The sequence below is a fragment of the Microcaecilia unicolor genome, chromosome 5, assembly GCF_901765095.1.
Source record: "Microcaecilia unicolor chromosome 5, aMicUni1.1, whole genome shotgun sequence".
NCBI lineage: Eukaryota > Metazoa > Chordata > Amphibia > Gymnophiona > Siphonopidae > Microcaecilia > Microcaecilia unicolor.
The window spans coordinates 256,814,575-256,839,934 of record NC_044035.1 but is presented as its reverse complement, the minus strand read 5'-3'; the positions used below and the strand labels follow the sequence as shown (position 1 = coordinate 256,839,934).

The 25,360-nt window shown below is 39.7% G+C and overlaps 1 protein-coding gene across 2 annotated transcripts in view; it reads left to right on the top strand.

Moving 5' to 3' along the window:
* Positions 1-25,360, top strand: part of MAN1A2 (mannosidase alpha class 1A member 2) — a 488,967-nt gene that overhangs the window by 354,080 nt on the left and 109,527 nt on the right. For both annotated transcript variants that reach the window (XM_030204025.1, XM_030204024.1), the window contains 3 exons: positions 154-248; positions 3,595-3,718; positions 4,542-4,635. In XM_030204025.1, the coding sequence (XP_030059885.1) occupies positions 154-248; positions 3,595-3,718; positions 4,542-4,635 (313 nt within the window). The remainder of the gene's footprint in view (positions 1-153; positions 249-3,594; positions 3,719-4,541; positions 4,636-25,360) is intronic.

Here is a 25,360-nt window from a genome sequence, read left to right as displayed (position 1 = left end):
GTCACTTGATTTGCAGTGAATGAGGAGCAAATTCTTCGAATGTTGTAATACATTCCTTGCTGTTTTTTGTTCTGTAGTATTACATATGACACAGAGTTATTTTATCTGATGAAATGCAGATTTAAATAGTCCTCATGTTTTAACTTGTTGCAGGTGTTCAAAAACAAGGCTGTGCAATTAGCAGGGAAACTCCTCCCTGCATTTAACACACCTACTGGAATCCCTTGGGCAATGGTGAATCTTAAAAGGTAGGTGGTTTGCATGAGTGAAACGGACTTGAAAAAGGGGGTCCTGAGCCTTGAAACTTGTAAAAATGACTACACCCTTATCTGCCAAGATGCATTTTTACACCAAAGGAGAGCAGCAGGTGCAACCCCTAGCCACCTTTCTGGCAAACTGGATGGACCATGCTGATCTTTATCTGCCAAAACCAAACCAAATCCATGTACAGGATATTACTGCAGAGCCAACATATAAAATATAACCTGTGTTTACTAGTCAGCACTTCACCAAAAACAATTTAATATATTCAACATAAAGTGATTAGAGGATTCTCATATAATTGCCATCAATGCAGTTATTATTGTGACTATTAAGTTCATATACTTTATAATCACTGAAACTTCAGGTGCCCAAAATAACTCAAAACATGCAATGTATACAACTTCTGTAGTTCAAAATGTCTGATTGGTAAACAAGACCACTGCCAAAGTATTTCAGTCTGCAAATTGAACTTCAAAAGCAGTCCAACAAGACCCATGAGCACACACATGGGTTAGCACTAGTTCTTAAATTGGTTGTTCCTTTTGTAAGAAGTTATACTGTGCTGGTATGGTCATGAAATATGTTGTTAAAACTTGAAAACTGTGATGAAAACCATATTTCTACACCTTGTTCCTCTTAGTTGGCTGCCATCCAGCTATGAGCTTTTTATTTGTTGAAAATATATTTGCTGTTTTCAAGTTATTTCCAGATATTATTTAAAATCACATTGAAGCTTCTTTGCTGGGGGTATAAGGGGTTGTAGTATAGAATGGTGCTGGTAATGCTATATGATTAGCAAAATAAGGTGCTATAATCAGATTTATATATGAAAAATGCTTTTGTTCTTGGATATAATATTTTATTTGTCATTCAAGTTTGGCAGCCCTAGGGATAATTTTATGAAGCTTTTTCCACACACCCCTAGATTCTATGTATGGTGCCCAAAATTGGGCACCGATATTTGGTTGCCGATCAAAGATGTGTTCCAAATTAGTTCCAATAAGTAGGTGCTAATTGGCACCAATTTGGATTTTTGAGCACATTTTGCACTTCTTGCTCAGCACTATTCTTTAACAATGTGTGCCCAAATCCCATAGAACACAACCTAGAAGGGGGTGTTACCTTGGGAGGTGCATGGGCAGGTCAGGGGCATTCCTCAAATTTGCGCAGTGTTATAGGATACCTGGGATGTGTGCACAAATTGTGCCCTAGGAATTACACCTGGTTTTAGCAGACATAAGTCCTGGCACCCAAATTTGGCCACTGAAATCGGCACTCAGAACTATTCTGTAATGGTGTGCATCTTTGAGTGGTCATTATAGAACAGCATTGAGCGCCAATATTTTTCAGCGCTGGCTTTTCAGCGCCATTTACTGAATCTTGCCTATAAAATTTGTTTTACTCAGAAAAAGTATGTTAATAGAAAGTATTTATCTACTTATGCACAGCCTTCTTGTAGGTGTTCCTGGGTACGTAGTTTGGATGGAGCAATATACATGCATATTTTTAAAATATATGAGATATGTACATATTTATATCTTCTTTGGAACAGGTGCAAATATGTGCATAAACATTTGTGTACTATTGGACCTGGTTCTAGGATACTATTTTATCAAGGCATATAGGGTTCCTTTTACTAAGGTGCACTGAAAATGGCCTGTGGTAGTGTAGACGCATGTTTTGGGCGTGCACAGAATTATTTTTTAGTGCACCTACAAAAAACGGTGTGATTACTTAAACCAGACCTATAGCTGGTGTAAACTCCATCCATGCACATGCACACGCCCATCGGCAAAATTCATACCATCAAATCATGGGACGTATTTTTCCATTAGTTTTTTCTATGAGGCCATTTACATGTGTAGATGACCACTTATTTGCCTAATTGACTAGAATACGGTCATTTATGCAACTTCCAGCTGCCTAAAACCATGTGGCTACTTACAGAATTTCCTCTATAGTGACCTGAACAGGAAATGACAGACAGACTGCATCATCTTCCTCCCTAGTGTGAGATTTCCAGTAGCATGGATCTCAAAGAATACTTAAACCTAAGCAGCTTCTGCTTTCTATACTCATTTTGTTGTTTGTTCGTAATGACACCTGGCAGCGCAAATATAGACCAAATAAAACAGAAACCAACAGTAGCAGTTTACTTTGTAGATCTTATAATTTATACAAACCAAAAAAGTGTGCATTAAAAATAACATACAAAAAGAGGAATTATTTTTATTAAATGCAACTAAATATAAGACTATGAACTACTGTTATTTTGTTTGCTTTTTTGTGATCCTCTAGTTCTTTAATAAACAGTTTTCTAATAAACATAAATATAAGAATATGATGACTTAAAATGTGGCCGTTTCAGTTTATACCTGCATCAGGCATATTAAAGGAAATATAAAAAACAAAAATTTAAAATTGCAAAAGTCATAATGTAAGCTGAAAAATACAAATACGTGGATTTTTTCATACATAAATCAGGGCATCTGTTTAACAAAACATAAAGACACAAAGTTAGAATCTCAATACCCATACTTCAATGGTATTTCTTTTTCAGTGGTCAAAAGATATATACCTACTTAAAAGGTGGTATAACAATCCATGACCCTTTAATAGTTGCAGAGGGTTATTTTGAGAATCATTCAGGCAACACAGTAAGCATAATATCCACATTGTTTTCATAAAAACACAAACACCAATATTGGTATATAAATCCTACCTATATTAAATTATTGATCTCTATGTATTCTCTGCATATCTACCTTCGTTTATCATTCTCTTATTAAGTGGATTAAACTCCATAAATACCTTTTATACAGTAAACAATATCAAATATTATCTTTAGCGCATTAATAACTGCCTCTCATTGGATTGTAAGAGCCCTGTTGAAAATGAGGGACTGGGTCTTAGGTCAATGGCCCTTATAGCTTTATATCAACAGAGGAAGAAAAATTAAAGGTTCTATGAAACGATAAATATCCTATGTTAAATGGCACCAAAAAGATTTTGATTTTTCAAAGTGATCAGGGAAGACTTCTTGTTTTTCGAAGAGTTTTATATCTTTTCTTTAACTGTTTATGGTGTGTTCAGCTCTGATATACTTTTAAACTAATGTATTTTCAAAGAAGTTCTTAAAAAGTGTCCCTTTACCATTTCAAAATGTTCTTTTCTATTATAATAATGATATTTTACTAGCTTGTTCTTGTATTATTTTCATTCTTTCATATCCTGTTCTTCCCTTCTTTTAACCTCATTCTTTATTCTATTTCCTATCATTATCCCACTCATCTGGTCTACTTCCTGTACTGTTCTGCATTTCATACACAGTGGCGTAGGCAGAAATTGGGGCTGGGCTTCTGCAGGCAGCAGCATCCTTGCTGAATTTGGTACTTTACACATGGAATTTGTACATCTCAGTTATCTGACTGGAGACCCTGTCTACTACAACAAGGTAAATCTCTTTGAACAATATTGAATTTTGGAACAATTAAGTTTCTCTAATTAAGAGATGGAAACAGACATGTTTTAAAGATATAGTTTAAAAGAGCATAACAGCAAATGATCCACACAGAAAACTGCTCCTTGTAAAAGGAAGATCTTGAAATGTATTTAAGATACAAATAAAAAAATCCTCCCCTTTTTCTTTAGGTTTTCTTAGTATTGTGCTAATTTTCTGATGTCTCATTTGAAAAAAAATATATAAAATTTTTAAAAAACAGTATGAAATGGAGACAAAAGTATATCTGTTAGTTTTCAGGAGCCTTAAATCTCATGCATTATACCACTGCATAAAGACTATAGAGAAGACTAAAGTCCTGTAAATGTGTCTAATGTGTTACACACTGTGCTGAGAGAATAATTGGCTGACAAGCTAAGCAATACAGTAATTTGTTAGATTCTTTTGTGTTGCTGCTGATGACAAGAAATGACTGCTGCTTCCTGCACGTGAAACAATACAATCTGCTTATATACAGTGACCTAATCAAAGAGAGTAAATTATTGCTTCAGGAGACATCAGAAGTTACATTTAAAGTGGTATAGAATATGATTTAAAATAAGAAGCTACAAATGAGCAATAACATGTGGAAGATGTTAGGAAGAGATGCAGCAAGAACTATGAAAAATAGGAAAAGTCTTTTTGGGAAAGCTTTCTGTTTAAAACTCAGTTTACAGCAATGAGGCTATGTTAAATGTACCTATGAGATGGAAAAGTGACCTACCCTTGTTCTAATTTTTAACCTGCTTTACATTGATGCTTATTTTCATCTCTTCAGGTCATGCACATTCGAAAGTTACTTCAAAAAATGGATCGTCCCAATGGTCTTTATCCAAACTATCTGAACCCAAGAACAGGCCGTTGGGGTCAACGTAAGCTTTTGGGTTTTGGTTTTTTTTTCGGGGGGGGGGGGGGGGGAGGGGGGTTTATAAACATGTAGGCTTTTAAAGTATTTGTATGATTGCTTGTACCTTAATATTATCTTCTTTAAAGTCAGATGTAAAATGTGCACATGAAAGCCATTTCATAGTAAAGTTATCATAGAAGAAATGAAAAATCCCTTAAACATTTCTCATAATAGCTATACAAAAACTTGTGTGACAAAGTTCTTATTTTGATATTGCATAGTGCTGGACTTCTGTTTAGATCGGTACCGAATAGCATATGTTACTATTCGGCTGAAAACGAAAAAAGAAAATTATTTGGCTGAATACGAATAATGGGCATTGAGCTTTAACATAACAAATAATAAAAGAAGCGATGTGAAATCATTAATCAAGTGTGTATTTCAGCAGGATTTACCACAGTAGAGCCTCAGATTATTTGAATTTAAATCACTATTCGGCCGAATAGAAATAATGTATTCAGGGCACTGTTTGGGGCCAAATTGAATCTAATATTAATATTACATACAGCCAGATTTTTTTACTTTAAATCCTGGCTGAGATACATAAGAGTATTTGCCTTGAGGTTCATAGCAGATTACTTCTAATTATTAAATATATAGAGGATGATTTTATAAAATGCTTAGTCTTGATAAAGGACAGTATAGTTTTTGTCGCAGTCAGTGTTGAAACTTTATGGATTCTGTTCTATTCTGTTTTCTTATCTCACCTAATCCCTTATAATACTGTTTGGTTGAAACCTCCACCTTGGGATATTACCTATCCAGCTCTTGTCTCCCATCCCTGGGAGAGGTCAAGGAAAAGAAATTCACACACACACACACACGTTAGATAGCAAAGGCCTTTGCAGAACAGCAACAGAGTCCACTTAACGGCAGTGTAATTACAGTGGACTGGCTTTCCCCACTCAGGCACCTTCACCCTTTTTATTAGAAAAGCATTGTCATAGGTTAACTGGTCAATAGTTTTACATCATAAATCATAAGAGGCAAGCTATGGATAATCATTGGTTCATGTTATATTCTACCATTAACAGGTCGGTGGGGATTCGGGGCAATGTTCAACAACAGTGAGGAAGTCCAGTAAAGATTCTGGCTATTTTAGAATGAGGAACTCTTTGCAGCTAGCACACCTTAGTTTTCAGAGCACATCTGCTTGCTCAGGTGTCAGCATTGAGTTTTATGCACAAGATTTCTATTGGGTAACATATTGACAGACACATGATTTAGTCATAGACAATATTTTAAGACTTCAAAAGACTCCAGGGAACAGGCCAGTTGCCGAAATATGGCTGTGTCGAGTCTTTAGAACTACATAATAAACTTGGACTTTTCAACATTGTCTTGAAACTGTTTTCCTGTGTCATCTTCACTTGTTTTTTTGTGATTTTGAGCATGCAAAGATTGGGGTTCTTCTGTGTTTACATCGAGATAAAACAACAAGGCAGATTGGATTGACCATACAGGTCTTTATCTGCCGTCATTTACTATGTTACTACTTTACCTTGTAAAAAAACACAGTTTTTATTAATTGATTAATAGCTCCCAGAAATGTAACATAACATGACCAACATGGCCATGTTTCGCCAGTATAAAATGGCTGTGTCAGAGGCAGTGGGTCACTATCTGATATAAAATTCCAAAAATAGCCTGACTGGTGTAACTGTTAAAATATAGCAAGTTAGATTCTGGGATCAATCTCTCATGAAAATGCTGTGACCCACTGCCCCGACGTAGCTGTTTTATACTGGCGAAAAATGGTCATGTCGGGCATTTTATGTTAAATTTCTGGGAGTTTTTAATCCATTACTAAAAACTTTTTTTTACAAGGTCTGCATGATTTGATGGACCACCTGCCTTGCTGCTTTTTGACTCCTGAATCTATCTAAGACTCCATCCTGCTGGCTGACTGGCCATCATCTTCAAATCTCTTTGGCCCCAATCCCTAAGAGAAGCCAGATTGTTTTGGTTGATTGTTTTCAGATATCAGTGTCATAACAGTTGAGGCTTGTTTTTGATCAATAAATTCTTTGGTTAGAACTTGCTATCTGGCGTTGCGCCAGTTTTGAGTGGTATGTTGCAGTTTGGATGCCAGCTCCTGAGAAACACTTCTTTAGGCTCTTATAGCCTTAAGAATCAATTATTGTAATTTTGTGTACTCTGGTGTGACAAATGTATTGCTTAAACATCTTCAAATGATTCAGAATGCATCATCTTTTCTCATCTAACACCACTGGCTTTCCATGGCCTTTTGTATTAAATTTAAGATTCTTGTTTTGGCGCATAAAGTTCTCTGTTCATGTTCCTCTGTTTTTTTAACCTATCTTATTATGTCATACACATTACCTCGTGTTTTATGAGGCATTCGTGGCCATCGTCTTACTATTCCATCATCATCTTGCACCCAGCATGAGCCCACAGAGAAGTCTGCTTTATTTGCTTTGCTTTTCTCTTATAGCACACTCTTCCTTTAATATTGCAATCTGAGCCATTGTTTCCAGAATTTTAAGATGGCCTTAAAAACTTACCTATTTCAATGTGCTTTTGGGGACTATTTGGGTACTGCCAGGACTTCCTCATCTCTGGTAGTCTGTCTTTTCCCTGGTTCTTTTCAATAATCCTGTCCCTTTCTACTATCATTTACTTTTGCTTTTCTGTAGTTTATTGGAGTTCCTTTCTTTTCCTGTATATTATTTTATCGTAAACCACTTTGTTCAGATTCCAGTAGAGGTGGTATATCAAGTTTAATAAACATAAGGGAACAGTTAGTTATTTGTCTACAATTCTAGTTTTCTCATTCTTCTGAGTGGAGTTGACTTTGGTACATCATTATCTTGAGATACCTTAGCTCCTTGCAGTACCTAGGTGTTGCAGCAAGCCTAGTGGCCCTTAAAAGCACCACCCAATCAACAGTTTCTTTCTTAGCTAAATTCCAGGCTCCTCCCAACCAGATATTATATCCTTAACATAAATATGAGCTTGACACCTCACCTTAGAGGCAGCTCAAGAAAGTAGAGAGGAGCAGAGTACATCTAAAACAAAAGAAATGAGAACGTGGTCAGATGAGTGAAATTAAAATAGTTAATTTGCAGATCAAAGCATTTACCATCAAAGCGTCCCCAAAAAGACCTGGTTAATAATGTGACTTAGTGGATATCCTGAATAAAACCTAAGTAAGACATTGCTGCAAAAAATCAAAAAATCCTCAATATTTGAATGAAAATCTACCTCATCAATATGGATATTGAAGTCTTCAAGAAACACAGACATGCCACATCAATTTCAAGTAGCATCAAAGTTTTCTTCAAAAGACTGAATATTTTCATCATTAGATCCAGGCTGACTATATGCTTTGCAGATGCTCAGTTGCTCATCCTGTTAAAGCACACTTTCCAAGTCTCTTCCAAAACCCATATTCACATATACAAACTTTAAAAAAAATGCATTATGACCCCTTCTCCACCCTCTTTCCCTACAAGGATAATAAATAGAAGTGCTGAGTATTCTTTAGGCTAAGATTGACGCAGACCATTTGACCCTGAGGCAGGTGACGAAACGTTGGCCACCGTTGGTCATGGTCGCATTTAGCGTCTCGAGAGCCTGGATGGGGATACAAGCTAAGTAATTTACATATTTGACTTCTAAGAGTAAAGAAAAAAGATTTAAAAGAAAAATTAAGTAAAAATAGAGAAAACATATTTGCAGCAGATCATTTAAATGCCGTGGGGTGTTTGCCGATGATGAAGCAGTCCAGCCTCCCGACAGCTCTTTAATCATTGAGCCAGGGGCTTCTTGAGGCTTCACCTCTTTATTTAATGAATTTATGATCAGAGTGAAAGCCAGTTGAGTCTCTACCTATCTCCTTCATTATATATGGTTTTTAAGCATATATTCAAGTGCCATTCCAAATAATATCTTGAAGATTAGGATGCTTGCTTTGAAAAATATTCTTGCCTTGACTGATAGCCAATGTAGTGTTTCAAGCAGTGGGTTTGCTCTTTCGTATTTCAATTTCTTGAAAATCAGTCTTGCTGCTGTGCTTTGGACTGTTTGCAGCAATTTTAGTGTGTTTTGCTTGCACACTACATATGCTGCATTACAGTAGTCTATTTGCGATAGTATCGTTGTTGATTAGACCAGTATCCAGAAAGATTGTCGAAGGAAATAGTCTATGTGTTAGCTGGCTCTGGAAATCTGGAAATTTGATGCCGGTGCCCAGACTAGGGAAATAGTCTCTTATTCTTCTGTTTCCATATTACTATCTTGTCAAATTTTTGGCATTCTTTTCTTGTTTTTTTAGTATATTGTTAACCGCATTGACCTGCTTCTTCAGATATTGTGGTATATCAAGAAATAGCAATAAGCATAAAAGCAGAGGAAGAGAAAAGCATCCACACATCAAGCTGCCCTGGGAAAAAAAGCAGCCACAGGGACAGGCAATCGACAGAAGAGCAGCAATCGGGGGGGGGGGGGGGGGGGGGGGGGGGGCGACGGCAGCAGCCCTGGTTCAGTGTCTCGGCAGCCCTGCTCAGCCATGTCTGCTCACTCTGTTGTTCATGTTTTTGCTGTGTTCTCTTGTCTGCCTGGGTTTATTTTTTTGTAGGGTATCTTGGAGTCTTTACACTGCTTTTAATTCTTCACTTCACTTTAGAGTAGTTGCATCTTTGTCAGCGCTATTGAACTCAGGTTTGCTGGTGCCATCCGTGGTACATTATCTATACTGCTACTGCGTGCTAGTTTTACCTTATCTGCCCTCTTTTCCTAATTCATTATTCCTATACTAGTAAAAAAGGCCCGTTTCCGAAACCAATGAAACGGGCGCTAGCATGTGGCTTTTTTTTTGTGTGTGTGTATGTGTCACAGAGTTATTTTGTGTGTGTGTGTGAGGATGCGGTGTGTGTGCAGGTTGTTGATGTGTGTCTTGTTTTGTTTTGTTTTGTTTTTTGCTTGGGGGTTGGGGGATGTGCTGTGCTGTCCTTGGTCGCTGTTTGCTGCTGGCTGGGTCGCGGGTAATCCTTCAGGCTGGGCCGCAGCTTGTCCTGTTCGCCCACGTCCCAGATGGTGACGGGCACGTTGTTTTCAGGCTCCTCTGACTCCATGTCAAGCGATCCCAAATATAGTCTGTGCTATAGGCCCTCTGGCACTCTTCAGTACTGGCATTAGGCATTTAAAAATTTCTCTCCCCTCCCCCCCCTCGGGTCTATTTTTGCACATACCCACAGCAGGAATATTCTTCTCTCGTTCCAGGGGTGGTTCTGTGCTCTCCGTGCTGCACAGATAATGAGCCATTCTGCTGGGGAATGCTCCTCCCTTATTGTCACTCTGATTGGTCCGTCTTACGTTGCCTAGTGTTGCCTGGGAACGGTGTTGTGATGGTCCTTTGTGTTTCAGAATGTTGAGGGTGTTTTTTATGATTGGTCCGTCATGCGAGGGCGGGGCAGAGAGACATGGTCAGTGTTGTGGCTTCACCACCATGAATCCATGAACCCTTCAGAGAGTGACTGAGTGACTTCAGAACGTTGTCTTCAGAACGTTGAGGGTGAGTTTTATTATAGTAGATATTGTGTTATGCTATGTATAAACTTGGATTTTTGAAAACTGAATTGTACATAATCTGAAATGACAGTTTCTAAAATGACTTGTCAGTGGCATACTTCCAAGTGCCTAGAATAACAAATGCTGCATTGAACTGAAACTGTTATAAATCCATTTTTGGCATAAGTGTATTTATAATCAGAATAATGATAATGTGTATGATATGCACATGGCAATCAGAGAAGCTAATCAATGGTAATCACTTTCAGCAAGGCACTCAGCAACCATTAAAGAAAAACAGGGCTTATCTGCCAACTGTCTGAAATTTAAAAAGACATCAACTTCTTTTTCCAGCTTTTGGTATTTTTCAGATATTACACGATTTCCGGGTATAGGCTCTTCTGGGACCACTTCGCATTGTATGCACACTGTACTATATGAACTTGAAGTAAAGTGTGAGGAATTGTTTTCGGTTTTCAAATGATTGCTTAAAACCTATTTATTCCAAGCCACTTTTCGAGTCTAATTACAATCTTCGCCTTGCCTTCACTGGCTTGTTTTTGATTGGGTTCCAGATATTTAGTTCTGGTTCAGTTTGAATGTTTGTGTGTGTTGTGGTTCCTTTGTTTTAACTTTTGCTTTTATTCTTTCCTTTAATTTTTGGCATTCTTTTCTTAATGTGTGTTATGTTTTGTAAACTGCTCCTTCCAACTATGCCCCATCTCCCTCCTTCCCTTCCTCTCCAAGATACTTGAACGCGCCGTTCACAGCCGCTGCCTTGATTTTCTCTCCTCTCATGCCATCCTCGATCCGCTTCAATTCGGATGTCGCCCTCTACACTCGACAGAAACGGCACTCACTAAAGTCTGTAATGACCTATTCCTTGCCAAATCCAAAGGTCACTATTCCATCCTCGTCCTCCTCGACCTATCTGCCGCTTTTGACACTGTCAATCATAATTTACTTCTTGCTGCACTATCCTCATTTGGATTCCAGGGCTCTGTCCTCTCCTGGTTCTCCTCATCTCTCCCACCATACCTTCAGAGTACATTCTCATGGATCTTCCTCCACCCCCATCCCGCTCTCTGTTGGAGTTCCTCAGGGATCTGTCCTTGGACCCCTTCTTTTTTCACTCTACACCTCTTCCCTGGGCTCGCTGATCTCATCTCATGGTTTCCAATACCATCTTTATGCTGACGACACCCAGCTTTACCTCTCCACACCAGAAATCACTGCGGAAACCCAGGCCAAAGTATCAGCCTGCTTATCCAACATTGCTGCCTGGATGTCCAACCGCCACCTGAAACTGAACATGGCCAAGACCGAGCTCAATGTCTTTCCACCCAAACCCTACTTCTCCTCTCCCTCCACTCTCTATTTCAGTCGACAACACCCTCATCCTCCCTGTCTCATCTGCCCGCAACCTCGGAGTCATCTTCGACTCCTCCCTCTCCTTCTCTGTCCATATCCAGCAGACAGCCAAGACCTGTCGCTTCTTTCTCTATAACATCAGCAAAATTCGCCCCTTCGTCTCTGAGCACACCACCCGAACTCTCATCTACTCTCTCATCACCTCTCGCCTTGACTACTGCAACCTACTCCTCACTGGCCTCCCACTTAACCATCTATCCCCCCTTCAATCCATTCAGAACTCTGCTGCCCGTCTTATCTTCCACCTAGACGGATATGCTCACATCACCCCTCTCCTCAAGTCACTTCACTGGCTTCCGATCAGGTACCGCATACAGTTCAAGCTTCTCCTACTAACCTACAAATGCACTCAATCTGCAGCCCCTCATTACCTCTCTGCTCTCATCTCCCCTTACGCTCCTACCCGTAACCTCCGCTCACAGGACAAATCCCTCCTCTCAGTACCCTTCTCCACCACCGCCAACTCCAGACTCCGCCCTTTCTGTCTCGCCTCACCCTATGCTTGCAATAAACTCCCTGAGCCCATACTCCAAGCCCCCTCCCTACCCATCTTCAAATCCTTGCTCAAAGCCCACCTCTTCAATGTCGCTTTCGGCACCTAACCATTGTACCTCTATCCAGGAAATCTAGACTGCCCCCAATTTGATTGACTGCACTTTTTTGTCCTTTAGGTTGTAAGCTCCTTTGAGCAGGGACTGTACTTCTTTGTTAGATTGTACAGCGCTGCGTAACCCTGGTAGCGCTTTAGAAATGTTAAATAGTAGTAATAGTAGTAGTAGTAGTCATTCCAATGGGCAGTATCTCAAATCTAAAATAAACTTGGAAATTAACCATATGACCTTGAAATGCAAGGGAAACTTCAGAGAGAAAAGAGAAAGAAGGTAAGCAAAGTATAAAGGTGGAGATGGTCAAGAGAAGACTCTGTCATAAGAAGATAAGTCTTGCCATTCTGAGACAGACCAAAGATCCATCATCCCAGTATCCTGTTTCCAACTATGTCCAATTCAACTGCCTTTCTGAAGCATCTTTCTGTGAGGATGGGTTCTCAATGCTGCCTAATACTTTCCCTTTGTTTAGAGATTAAGTCTTTAGGAGAAAAAAAGATTGTCCGAAGATTGTCCGTGATTTTTTGTCAGTGGCAGTGACTTTTTGAAATCGCAGCACTTTGGGAATCCAAGGCTGGTAAATTGTGCCCATGGTCATCAAATATAGCTGTCATGGAGGATTCACAATCTATATTTTTCTCACAATTACAATACAGCCTCGATATCTGACATAAACAGGACCGACCCATTGTCGGATAAGTAAAAAGTCGGATAATAAGGAAAACACTGTGTAAACCCTTCAAACAATGCATGAACAAAGGCATAGAGTTCCCAATTTTCAAAAATTGTTTTAAAACAAAGATTTTTAATGTTACGGGGGGTCTGTCAGATATGCCGGATGGTCAGATTAGTGGCTTTCAATCAAAGAACGTATCACCTTCAAAATCTGCACCCTGGTCCATAAAATTATCTACGGCCAAGTCCCAGGATACATGACAAACCTCATAGACCTACCAATCAGAAACATAACCAGATCATCTCGAACATACCTAAACCTCCACTATCCAAACTGCAAAGGACTCAAATAAAAAGCAACCTACGCATCCAGCTTCTCCTACATAAGCACACAACTATGGAATGTATTGCGAAAAGCTGTGAAAACGACCTACGACCACCTAAACTTCAGGAAATCACTAAAAACCTACCTATTCAAAAAGGCATACCCCACCGACCCAACATAAATACATTCACTCTGCAACACAGCAAAACCAAAGCTCGTAATGGACACTATATAACCTTTCCTCTCCTCAACCCCCACCATACTTGAAACACATGTACCTTTATTCGACCACAATATCACCCTTGTATTTGTTTCTCTACCAGACTTGGCGAATGCCTTTACGGTACTATGTAAGCCACATTGAGCCTGCAAATAGGTGGGAAAATGTGGGATACAAATGTAACAAATAATAATAAATAATAATCAAGACTACTGTACATTATCTGGAACTTGTATGGATACCAAAAATGAAGAATGGCATGTTTGTTTTGGGATTTTTAATGGACAGGCTTAGTAAAATGTATGTAATAAAAAAAAAAAGAAATTATAAACCAACTTTCCAGCCCCTAACAGCCACTCAGTGGTATACAGTAACCTAAACATATATCACAATTTAAAATAAGAGTCACAAACCTAAAAATAAAGTTTACAGAAATTTGTAACAACTGACATTGCTCTAAAGTAGTCCGTAATAATGTGGGTCACAGTAAACAGAGATTTTCACACTAATCCAAACTCAGGAATTGCCAAGCTTTTACTTTCTAATGGAACAGCATGTAGGTCTGTTAACTTCTGATGCATGATTCCATAAGAAAAGTCTTGCCATTCTGAGACAGACCAAAGATCCATCATCCCAGTATCCTGTTTCCAACTATGTCCAATTCAACTGCCTGATGCATGATTCCATAAGAAAAGGGCCCTTTCTTCTACTACTACTACTTATCATTTCCCCTTCTTACTTACTTTATTGTTGGTATCAACAGCCGTGCTTCCTGACTAAGCACAACACCGCAGTAAACAAATGCCATTGGATCCTGTTCCTCAAATAATTCAGAATTTACAGAACTCTAACCATCTCTTATTGGCAAATTTCTGTTCTGTAATTAACTGCCTTAACTAGGTTGGAAATCTGAAGGCCAAATTGCTTTAACCTTTTCAGAAGTGAAATTGTTGGATAATAATGCATGGACTGAAGGGCATTCCATCTATTTAACAATGAAGCTGTTTTGTGAGATTTTTGTACATTTTAACAATGGTGCAGCTGACTAATTTTAGAGAAGATGAAGCTGTTTGTGTCATATCTGTGTGACTATTATTTTATTGTGGCTTCCCTTCAATCATAAATTCAAATATTACATGAAAGCCATCTAATTATTAAAAATAGTCATTTTCTGGCATTTCTTTTGCGCTCCATTACTTTCTGGTTTTTTTTTGGGGGGGGGGGGGGAGGGGAGGGAGAAAGATTCTTATAATCATTGCTGGGAAGGGAGGAGGGTATTACTGTAGATGTGGAAGGAGAAGGGATCTGGGGGATGGTACGAGAAAGGGGAAACTCGGCAGAGGGAGAATAGATCTCAGATGAGTGAAATGGAGATGGGGAACTAAGAGAGGATAGATAGAGTTAAGGGGAAGCATGGTATCCATGAGAGGGAAGGACAGTCTACTTTCCCCTCTATTTTCTAAAGCTTAACTTATCTTCCAATCAACATCCCTTTCAGTTCTCTTACTCAGTCTTTCTCTACATTCCTTCAGATTCCCTTAGATCCCCTCCCTCATGCATCACAGCTCCTTCAATCCCCTCACTTGATCTCGCCTTATCCCCATGTCTTTACATACTTGCCCTTGCCTCATGCACCAGTTTACCTGCCTGTCCTTATCTTCCCATCCACTCAGTTGCTCTCTCTCGTCTGCTAAGCCCCCCCACCCCGCCCCAATCCACTCATCTGTGACCTTCCTGTCATCTGCGACCTCATCCCCATCCCTTTATTCACTCTCCCTTCGCTTCTATCCCCTTACCTGATCACATTTCCATTGCCCCCCAAACCCCAAAGCTACAGAAGCAATAATCACCAAAAATGATCTTAGCTAAATAGGACTTCTGTGAATAGAATTTAAGATTTGTTAGTCATATTTATCATTTTTATTTTTGTTGCCCTTTTCATTCAAGTAAGACTTTCCATAGGCAATATATGAAACACATTCTTTACAGCATTTGGTTTGTAATGTAGTTCTGGTATCTGTATTATTCCTAAAGAAACATTGTAGTTTGTGATTGTTTCTTCTGAACCAACAAAATGTATATTACAGTACATGAGCAGCTATAGTGGTTTTTGCCATGCCATAGTTGGTTGGAATCAGTCATCTAGACCCATTGTATTTTCAGATTTCTGTTTTTTTTAGTTTGCATTTTGATGGATTGTATTTTATTAATAAAGTTTGAAAATGATTTTTTATACTTATTGTATTATTTTTGTCTATTGTAAACTACTTTGGATTGAATTTACATACAGAAAGGTGGTATAGAAATGCATTGTAACGTGATTTTTCAAAATTCCATCTAGAAAGGGTTCTAAGTGGTTTCAAACTCATGTGATAAAAAAATCTCTTTCAAGCTGCCCTGAAGGTTATACTGTGTTGAAAATAAAAACTTAAAAATAACCTCTTATGTTGAGCCAGTAAAGCAGAGTTCATCAATCTTTTTTGTGAGGACCACCCCAATTCACGCAGCTGCAGAAAGTGCACAACCCCCTGGCAGCACAGAACAGTGGCATCCTATGAAGAAGCACCTGCCCAGATTGCAAACCCTAAAACAAGTTTCTAGGGTTGCAGCCCACAGTTTAGGAAATTGTGCTGTAAAGAATATGGCAGCTTACAGATACTCTAGTATGTTGCGCAGTAGTAATGTGGTTGTGAAAAGACGTTATTTACAGACACAGAAAACACGCCTACACATACAAATAGCCTAGTGGTTAGAACACTGGTCTTGACATCCAGAGGTGGCCGGTTCAAATCCCAGTGCCGCTCCTTGAGTCCTCCAGGGTCAGGAAAATACCAATTGTACCTGAATGCAACTCACCTTGAACTACTACTAAAAAGATGTGAGCAAAATACAAATAAATAAATGTATACAGACTCCTGGTTATCTTTCTGCCCTCTCCCAGGTATAAAGGTACTAGTTACCTGTAACCTGGAATGTCCAGCACTCCAGGAAATATGGTCCTATCGCCACCAGGTGGAGAGACAAAGACTCAGAAGGCTATAGTATTATGAGAATAACCAGTAATTGTTTATTACACTTACCAATCAGGACTACAATTAGAATACTTAGTATAATTAATTCTCATATGAGACAGCAACCGGGACACAAACATGACCTCTGACATTAGCTCTCTGATTGCCTCTGTCCATGGTTCTCCTTTTATACCCTTTTCTCTGATAGGCTAGTATTGGAAGTACAAAGTCAGCATAATCTAACATATTCCAGCATATTCTAGTAAATTCTATCTTACAGAAGCAAAGTTCTTCATAACATATTTGCTTATCATAAGTAAGGTCAGTAAGGTTATCCTACTTTGCAAAAACCATTTTCCCAGCAACCAAAGTTGTCTTCATTATCTGCTTTCATGGTCAGCAGCAAATTCCCCCTTACATTACTACAGTAGTCTCCTGCCACACATATCTCTTTTATGACTCCATATCGGCCTGTCTCTCCAACAGAAGGGCAAACTGACATGAGATTCACATTCTGTGCAATTCTTATTATTTAGCTTCTCAGTGACTCTTAACCTGTTCATAGCCTGTTCACAGAGGCCTAGCTTTGCTCATAATTCTCAGTTACTGTTGTAAAGTTATTTTATGGTTCATGACCTGCATGGCTGACGAGTTGGTAGAAAACTCAGGCATTGATACCTCCTGGATAGGATGGTTGGACAATGCCTTTGGAAAGTGGAAAAACTTCTTCATGTCTGGACTGACCACAATTATTGTTGTGATTGTTGTTTTTATACTTCTCGGCTGTTGCATTATACCTTGTGCTAGAAGTTTAGTGGAACGCTTAATTGAAACCGCTTTGAGCAAGCAAGATCCTATGGGATAATATGTAGTGTTTGAAAAAAATGATTCGTACTGTTACACCTGAATATTTATTTATTTATAGCATTTATATCGCACAATATTCCCACCCGTGGGCAGGCTCAATGTGGCGTACAACGGTCTATAAAAACATACAACAATACAGCAAACAAACAATCAATGTCGCAAGAGAGAAAGGGAAATAGCTAAGGAGAGAAAAGGGGAAATAGTAGTGGTGAACAATATGTCGCTACGACAGTTGGAATTCAGAAGGAAGATAATGCCAGGCGGGTTTGAAGCATATGCTCTACCAAAAAGGAAGGTCTTGAGGCACTTCTTGAAGGTCGGGTGATCAGGAGTAAGTTTGACCAATTGAGGCAGGCCGTTCCACAATTGAGTGCTGAGATAGGAGAAGGAGGATGCATAGGTGGTCTTATACTTGAGGCCACAAAAAACTGGGTAATGGAGATTTAGGTACGATTGAGCTGATTTGTGAGAGTTCCTAGGCAGCAGGTTAATTAGGGTGTCCATATAAGCAGGGGCTTCACCATAGATGATTTTGTGCACCAGAGTGCAAATTTTAAAAGTGATTCGGTCCTTCACAGGAAGCCAATGCAGCTTCTCACGCAGTGGTCTTGAACTATCAAATCTCTTTTTACCAAAGATGAGTCTAGCTGCTGTGTTCTTGGCAGTTTGTAGTTTGAATATGCTGAACTGTATGCTGATCTTGCACATATAAACCTTATAGATGATGCTCTTAATGAAAGTGATGTATAATGCATCCATGCAGGATCATCGTCCCTTATAACCAAGTGCCAATGGATATTTATTTTATTTATTTATTGCATTTGTATCCCACATTTTCCCACCTTTTTGCGGGCTCAGTGTGGCTTACAATACGATATGAATGATGGAAATACAATTTGTTACAACTTAGTTATGGATTACATTGTGAAGAGTTATGCGAGACAATCAAAGTGTTGTTAAGGAATATAAACACTGGAACAAAACCTTGAAACATTAGAAGGAGATAGCGGGAAGCTAAAAGGGCATTATGTATGGTATACATATTTCTGTGAGTCAAGGTATGAGTGAGGTGAGATTACGGGGGATGAGAGTTCAGAAGTGGATGTATTAATGCATTAGTGAACAGTGAGTGTGGACTTTATGTGTTTTGGTTCTTTCCGTAAATTTTTTCAAAAAGATGGGTCTTCAATAATTTGCGGAAGGAGGTTTGCTCGTAGATTGTTCTCAGGTTGCGCGGCAGTGCGTTCCAGAACTGCGTGCCCACGTGAGAAAAGGTTGACGCGTGTAGCGTCTTGTATTTTACGCCCTTGCAATTAGGGAAGTGGAGGTTGAGGAAAGTTCGGGATGATCTTTTGGCGTTTCTGGGTGGTAAGTCTATTAACTCAGACATGTAGGCTGGAGCTTCGCCGTGAATGATTTGTGGATTAATGTGCATACTTTAAAAGTAATGCGTTCCTTGAGTGGAAGCCAGTGTAGCTTCTCTCATAAGGGTTTTGCACTTTCATATTTTGGTTTTCCGAAGATGAGTCTGGCTGCTGTATTCTGGGCTGTTTGAAGTTTCCTCAGTATTTGTTCTTTGCAACCTGCGTATAGTGAGTTGCAGTAATCCAGATGGCTTAATACGAGGGATTGCACTAGGCAGTGAAAGACGGATCTTGGGAAGAATGGTCTTATTCTTTTCAGTTTCCACATGCAGTAGAACATCTTTTTGGTTGTATTGTTTGCATGACCAAAACTGAGCTTCTCATTTTCCCCCCCAAACCCACCTCCCCGCTCCCCCCGTTTTCTATTTCTGTTGATGGCTCTCTCATTCTCCCTGTCTCCTCAGCTCGAAACCTTGGGGTCATCTTTGACTCTTCTCTCTCCTTCTCTGCTCATATCCAGCAGATTGCCAAGACCTGTCGTTTCTTTCTTTACAACATCCGTAAAATCCGCCCCTTTCCTTCCGAGCACTCTACCAAAACCCTCATCCACACCCTTGTCACCTCTCGTTTAGACTACTGCAATCTGCTTCTTACTGGCCTCCCACTTAGTCACCTCTCCCCTCTCCAGTCGGTTCAAAACTCTGCTGCCCGTCTCGTCTTCCGCCAGGGTCGCTTTACTCATACTACCCCTCTCCTCAAGACCCTTCACTGGCTCCCTATCCATTTTTGCATCCTGTTCAAACTTCTTCTACTAACCTATAAATGTATTCACTCTGCTGCTCCCCAGTATCTCTCCACACTCGTCCTTCCCTACACCCCTTCCCGTGCACTCCGCTCCACGGATAAATCCTTCTTATCTGTTCCCTTCTCCACTACTGCCAACTCCAGACTTCGTGCCTTCTGTCTCGCTGCACCCTACGCCTGGAATAAACTTCCTGAGCCCCTACGTCTTGCCCCATCCTTGGCCACCTTTAAATCTAGACTGAAAGCCCACCTCTTTAACATTGCTTTTGACTCGTAACCACTTGTAACCACTCGCTTCCACCTACCCTCCTCTCTTCCTTCCCGTTCACATTAATTGATTTGATTTGCTTACTTTATTTATTTTTTGTCTATTAGATTGTAAGCTCTTTGAGCAGGGACTGTCTTTCTTCTATGTTTGTGCAGCGCTGCGTATGCTTTGTAGCGCTATAGAAATGCTAAATAGTAGTAGTAGTAGTGTTAAGTGGCGGTCGATAGTGACTCCAAGGATTTTTAGCGTTTCTGAGATTGGAAGGTTTAATTTTGGTGTGTTTATAGCAGTAAATTCGTTTGTGTTGTATTGGGAGGTGAGTATCAGGCATTGAGTTTTTTCTGCATTTAATTTCAGACGAAATGCATCAGCCCATGTGTTCATGATGTGTAGACTTTGATTGATTTCGTTGTAGATTTCTTTGATGTCTTGTTTGAAAGGGATGTATATTGTTACATCATCAGCGTATATATATGGGTTGAGGTTATGGTTTGATAGGAGTTTTTCCAAAGGGAGCATCATTAGGTTGAAAATGGTTGGTGAGAGGGGTGATCCTTGTGGTACTCCACATTCAGGTGTCCATGCATTAGATGTGGTTGAATTTGATGTAACTTGATACGAACGCTGGGTTAGGAACCCCTTGAATCAGTTCAGGACATTTCCTCCAATGCCAAAATATTCAAGTATGTGTAATAGGATTCCGTGGTCAACCATATCGAAGGCACTTGACATGTCAAATTGTAGGAGGAGTATGTTGTTTCCAGTTGCTATTATTTGTTTAAATTTAGTCATAAGGGTGACTAATACCGTTTCTGTGCTATGATTTGATCGGAATCCTGATTGGGCATCATGCAGTATTGAGTGTTTGTTTAGATAGTTTGTGAGTTGTTTCGTTACCATTCCTTCAGTTATTTTGGTTATTAGTGGTATGGATGCTACTGGCCTGTAATTGGTTATTTCGCTCGTGCTTTTCTTTGTATCTTTAGGAATTGGGGTGAGTAAGATTTTTCTTTTTCTTTTGGGAAAAGTCCGTTTTGTAGCATGAAGTTTACGTGGTTCATTAGGTCTATTATGAATTGTTGAGGAGCAGATTTCATGAGGTTATTTGGGCAAATGTCTAGTTTGCAGTGGGATTTGGCAAATCTTTTAAGTGTTTCAGAGATGAGGTCTTCTGATAGTAGTTCGAATTCGGTCCAGGTTCTGTCTGCTGGGTATGTTCCTTCTTCTGGATCTAGACAATCTAGAAGTGTGGCGTATTCAATAGGGCTAGCGGGTATTTTGAGACGCAATTGTATAATTTTCTCCTTGAAGTATTTTGCAAGGTTGTCTACATCTGGTATGTCTTTGCCGTTGTTTGTGACTTAATAAGACCATGGGTGGGTGTTTTAAAGGGTTCCACCTACACCTTATTGTCTTGCTACACATTACCTTCTATCTGTTACACATCCTAGCCACCGTACCTCACAATTATAGTACACTAGTGTCTCTCCTATTTACTATCCACCTCCTGGTGCTCATTCAATTGCCTAGCCATAACGGGTAAGTCAGGACTGAGTCTTTCCCCCTACTACGGGATTCTCAGGCCTGCAACCTAAGACAGCCTGGAATTGGAGCACTAATCATCTGCTTGCTGAGAACACGCAGATCTTGAGGTGTGAATATTCACCTAGGAGTAGGACTAGGTGTCATATAAAAAAAACACTGGTAACTCCCAACTTTGGTGAAGGTCTTGCTTACGAAGACCTTCAAGGGAGGAGGAACTGTTTATTTGGGACATGCAGGTCATGAACCATAAAATAACTTTACAACTGTAACTGAGAATTATGAGCAAAGCTAGGCCTCTATGAACAGGCTATGAACAGGTTAAGAGTCACTGAGAAACTAAATAATAAGAATTACACGGAATGTGGATCTCATGTCAGCTTGCCCTTCTGTTGGAGAGACAGGCCGATATGGAGTCATAACAGAGATATGTGTGGCAGGAGAATACTGTAGCAATGTAAGGGGGAATTTGCTGCTGTCCATGAAAGCATAAAATGAAGAGACACAACTTTGGTTGCTGGGAAGATGGTTTTTGCAAAGTTGGATAACCTTACTGACCTTAGTTATGATAAGCAAATATGTTATGAAGAACTTTGCTTCTGTAAGATAGAATTTACTAGAATATGCTGGAATATGTTAGATTATGCTGACTTTGTACTTCCAATACTAGCCTATTTATTTATTTATTGCATTTGTATCCCACATTTTCCCACCTATTTGCAGTCTCAATGTGGCTTACAGAGTTTTGTTATGACATAGAGAGAAAAGGGTATAAAAGGAGAATCATGGACAGAGGCAATCAGAGAGCTAATGTCAGAGGTCATGTTTGTGTCCTGGTTGCTGTTTAATTAATTAGATTACGTATTCTAATTGTAGTCCTGATTGGTAAGTGTAATAAACAATTACTGATTATTCTCATATTACTTTAGCCTTCTGTGTCTTTCTGTCTCTCCACCTGGTGATGTTAGGACCATAATCCCTGGAGTGCTGGACATTCCAGGTTACAGGTAACTAGAACCTTTAACCTGGGAGAGGGCATAAAGATAAACACTCCCCATCACCACTACACATACACACACACACATACACATATGCATTTACATTCATATTGGTAGGAAAGAATTCCATCACCTATGCTATGTGTGCTTTTCCCACCTGTTCAAAGAAATGGGAGTAAGTATTCTTATTACAGTAGTAAGGTGCAGCTACTGAAGTTCTTGTGATCAGTTAAGGGGGCTTGTAATATTTCCCACATCAAACATATAAACGGCAAGTGACCGACTCACCTGCAAATGCGCAGTAGAGACTTCCCTCTCTGTTCCTCCCTCGCGTCAAGACATGATGACATCAGAGGGTGGAACAGAGAAGGAAACGAAGTCGGAGTCACTGTCGGATGCTGCCGCCTGGAAACGAACATCGCGTGCACCAACCTCCACCCTCCCCCCCATCCCCGCCGCCGCTCCCTCCCCCCTCCGCATCGGGCCCCCTGCACTGACTTGACAGCGCCTCTCACCTCCGTGTGGAAGCGCTGCAGGCAGCAGCAGAGCGATCTGCTGCTGCCTGCAGCACTTTCACACGGAGGTGAGAGGCGCTGTCAGGTCAGTGCAGGGGGCCGGCACGGAGTGGGGAGGGAGTGGCGGCAAGGAGGGTAGCTGGACATCTCGCCCGTTTTTCGGGCTTAACGGCTAGTGTCTTATAAAAGCTTTCAGGTCTGTGTCCTTTAGCATGGCATCTTTTTTTTATTTTGCCTGGCAGTTTTTCCTGCCCCTTTTGATCTTCCAGCTCAGTTAGAATAGGCCTGTTGAGCTTCGGTATCAACAATCTTCATTCACAACTGCATGGATTTTCAGTTTGTTTCTATTCCCTTTCCATCTTGGCTCAACCTTCAATGGCCGCTTTCCATCAAGGTTCACAATGCAGCTTCGCCTGAACCAGGGTAACATGTATCTTAAATTTGACCGTTAGGTACAGTATCACTATCATAAGACAACTAAGACATACTTCCCCCAGGGGCTGTAGTGCCTCTTCAGCATTTACAACCAACCTGGATAATGGAAAACTTGACCTGAGAGTAACTAGCAGGCTGGCCCCTAGCCTGGCATTTTTAAAATACACAGAACAGTCCTTAATCCATTTTGAGCAGAGAAATGGCATGATTGCAACAATGCTCCCAATTTTCCCTAAAAATACAGTCTATTGAGAGACCATAATTAAATTTTTGATTATAACCATCTGGAAAATTACTCCGATATAATCAGATAAAGTAACCAAAATTATGTTTTTGTTTAATTGCAATAATTTGTCACTCTTCATATTTTGCTTTCTGTGCACATCTGTCTTTGAGACTTGTAGAGCATGATACCATCAGGGGGGGAAAAAAAAAAAGGCAAAGGCTACAAAAATAATGGGTTGATTGGTGGGAAGAAGACTACCAATAGACATGTTTTAAGAAACATAATCCAATTTGTTTCAATTGGGACAGTCCTGTGGCTGAAAACAATTTGTCCTCTACCAGACTGATCAAAAGTATATCAATCTATTAATCATTTTCTAGTGCTGTATATGTTTTTGAGAGGCGCAATAGAGCTATCAGTTATTCATACCAACCCATAAATAATGAAGGGGGTAATTCTATAATAGCGTGCCTGTACATAGGTGCCTAGAGGGTACTTTTGCGGCACCTCTTCTACAGAAGAAAATAGATACCTGCTATCCTTATAGAATACTAGTGTAGCTGTTTAGATACACACCTATAATTTAAAATAAGTGCAAGCACTTATGCCAGTCATAAGTGCATATAAATGTGAGTCCCACCCATTTTTCACCAACACGTCACCTATGTGTACGCCTACCTGTAAAAGACATGCTATGTAAGATGTGTGTGTTTACAGAATAACAAATATATGAGGGAGAGAATCTAAAAAGGAAAAAAACACAAAACAAAAAGATTCTCTACATAACAAACCTGGAGTAATCAGTAAATGTATCCAAAAATAATGAGGGAAAAGCCTCAAGAAGCTCCCAGCAAAAAGCCACAGGAGCAAAACTGCTTCATCAGCAGCAAAAAAACTCCTTAATAAACAGCTTCAACAACATGATTTCAATCTTAACTCTTTAGAAAATACTTAAATCTTTAAACAGCTAGCAATACTTAGCTGTGGAGTCTCTTCTTCCTCCAACAAGTTGACCGTGACCAACGGTGGCCAGCATTTTGCCAAGCTGCATCAGGGTCAAATGCTGGATTCTCTGGTGCTTTGTTAGCTGTGATTTATGAATAAAGATTTTCCTACATTCAGTGCATGTAAACGGTTTCATTCCTGAATGGTTTCTATACTGCTTTGACAATAATTTCCTGCAACTGAAACTTTTCTTACAATCCTTACTTGAAACTGGTCTCTCTCCTGGGTGAAATTTTGTATTTCTTCTGGAGCCGTCTTCCTGGTTGAAGCTACTGTCATAACCAAGACATGAAGGTATTTTGTTATCGGTGTTTTTCTGATACTATGTTATGTTTGCTTTATTGGTACAACTTTTCCCATATTCTATACTTGTACATATTCCAGTTTCTTTATTATTTTTCAGGTGCTGCATTAGCTCTTTCTTCATACTGAAATCTTTCTCATACTTAGAACATGTAAAATGTGTGTCTTGTATACATCTTTCCTGTTCTTCTAATTCCCCTTTTTGACTGAAGGTTTTTTCCTAGTCTTTGCATTTAAATAGTCGCTCTTCGGTGTCAGATCCCTCTGGTAATACCTCTGCTAAGAGGTCAGGTATGGGTTCACTATCCTGACATTCTTCTGGTAGGCTGCACACAGCTAACACCAAGGCTGTGTGATCTGCATAGGCCTTTAACATATTTACATGAAAGGTGTGCTGCTTTCTGTCTTGAGAGTCCATAGATATAACATAGTTTGTATCATTCAGGCGCCTTATGACCTTGTAAAGTCATGCCCAGTTAGCCTGAAGTTTATTCTGATGAACTGGGGCTAAATCAGATACCTGTAGCCCTCATAAAACTCTATTTCAGGCCTTACAATCATACC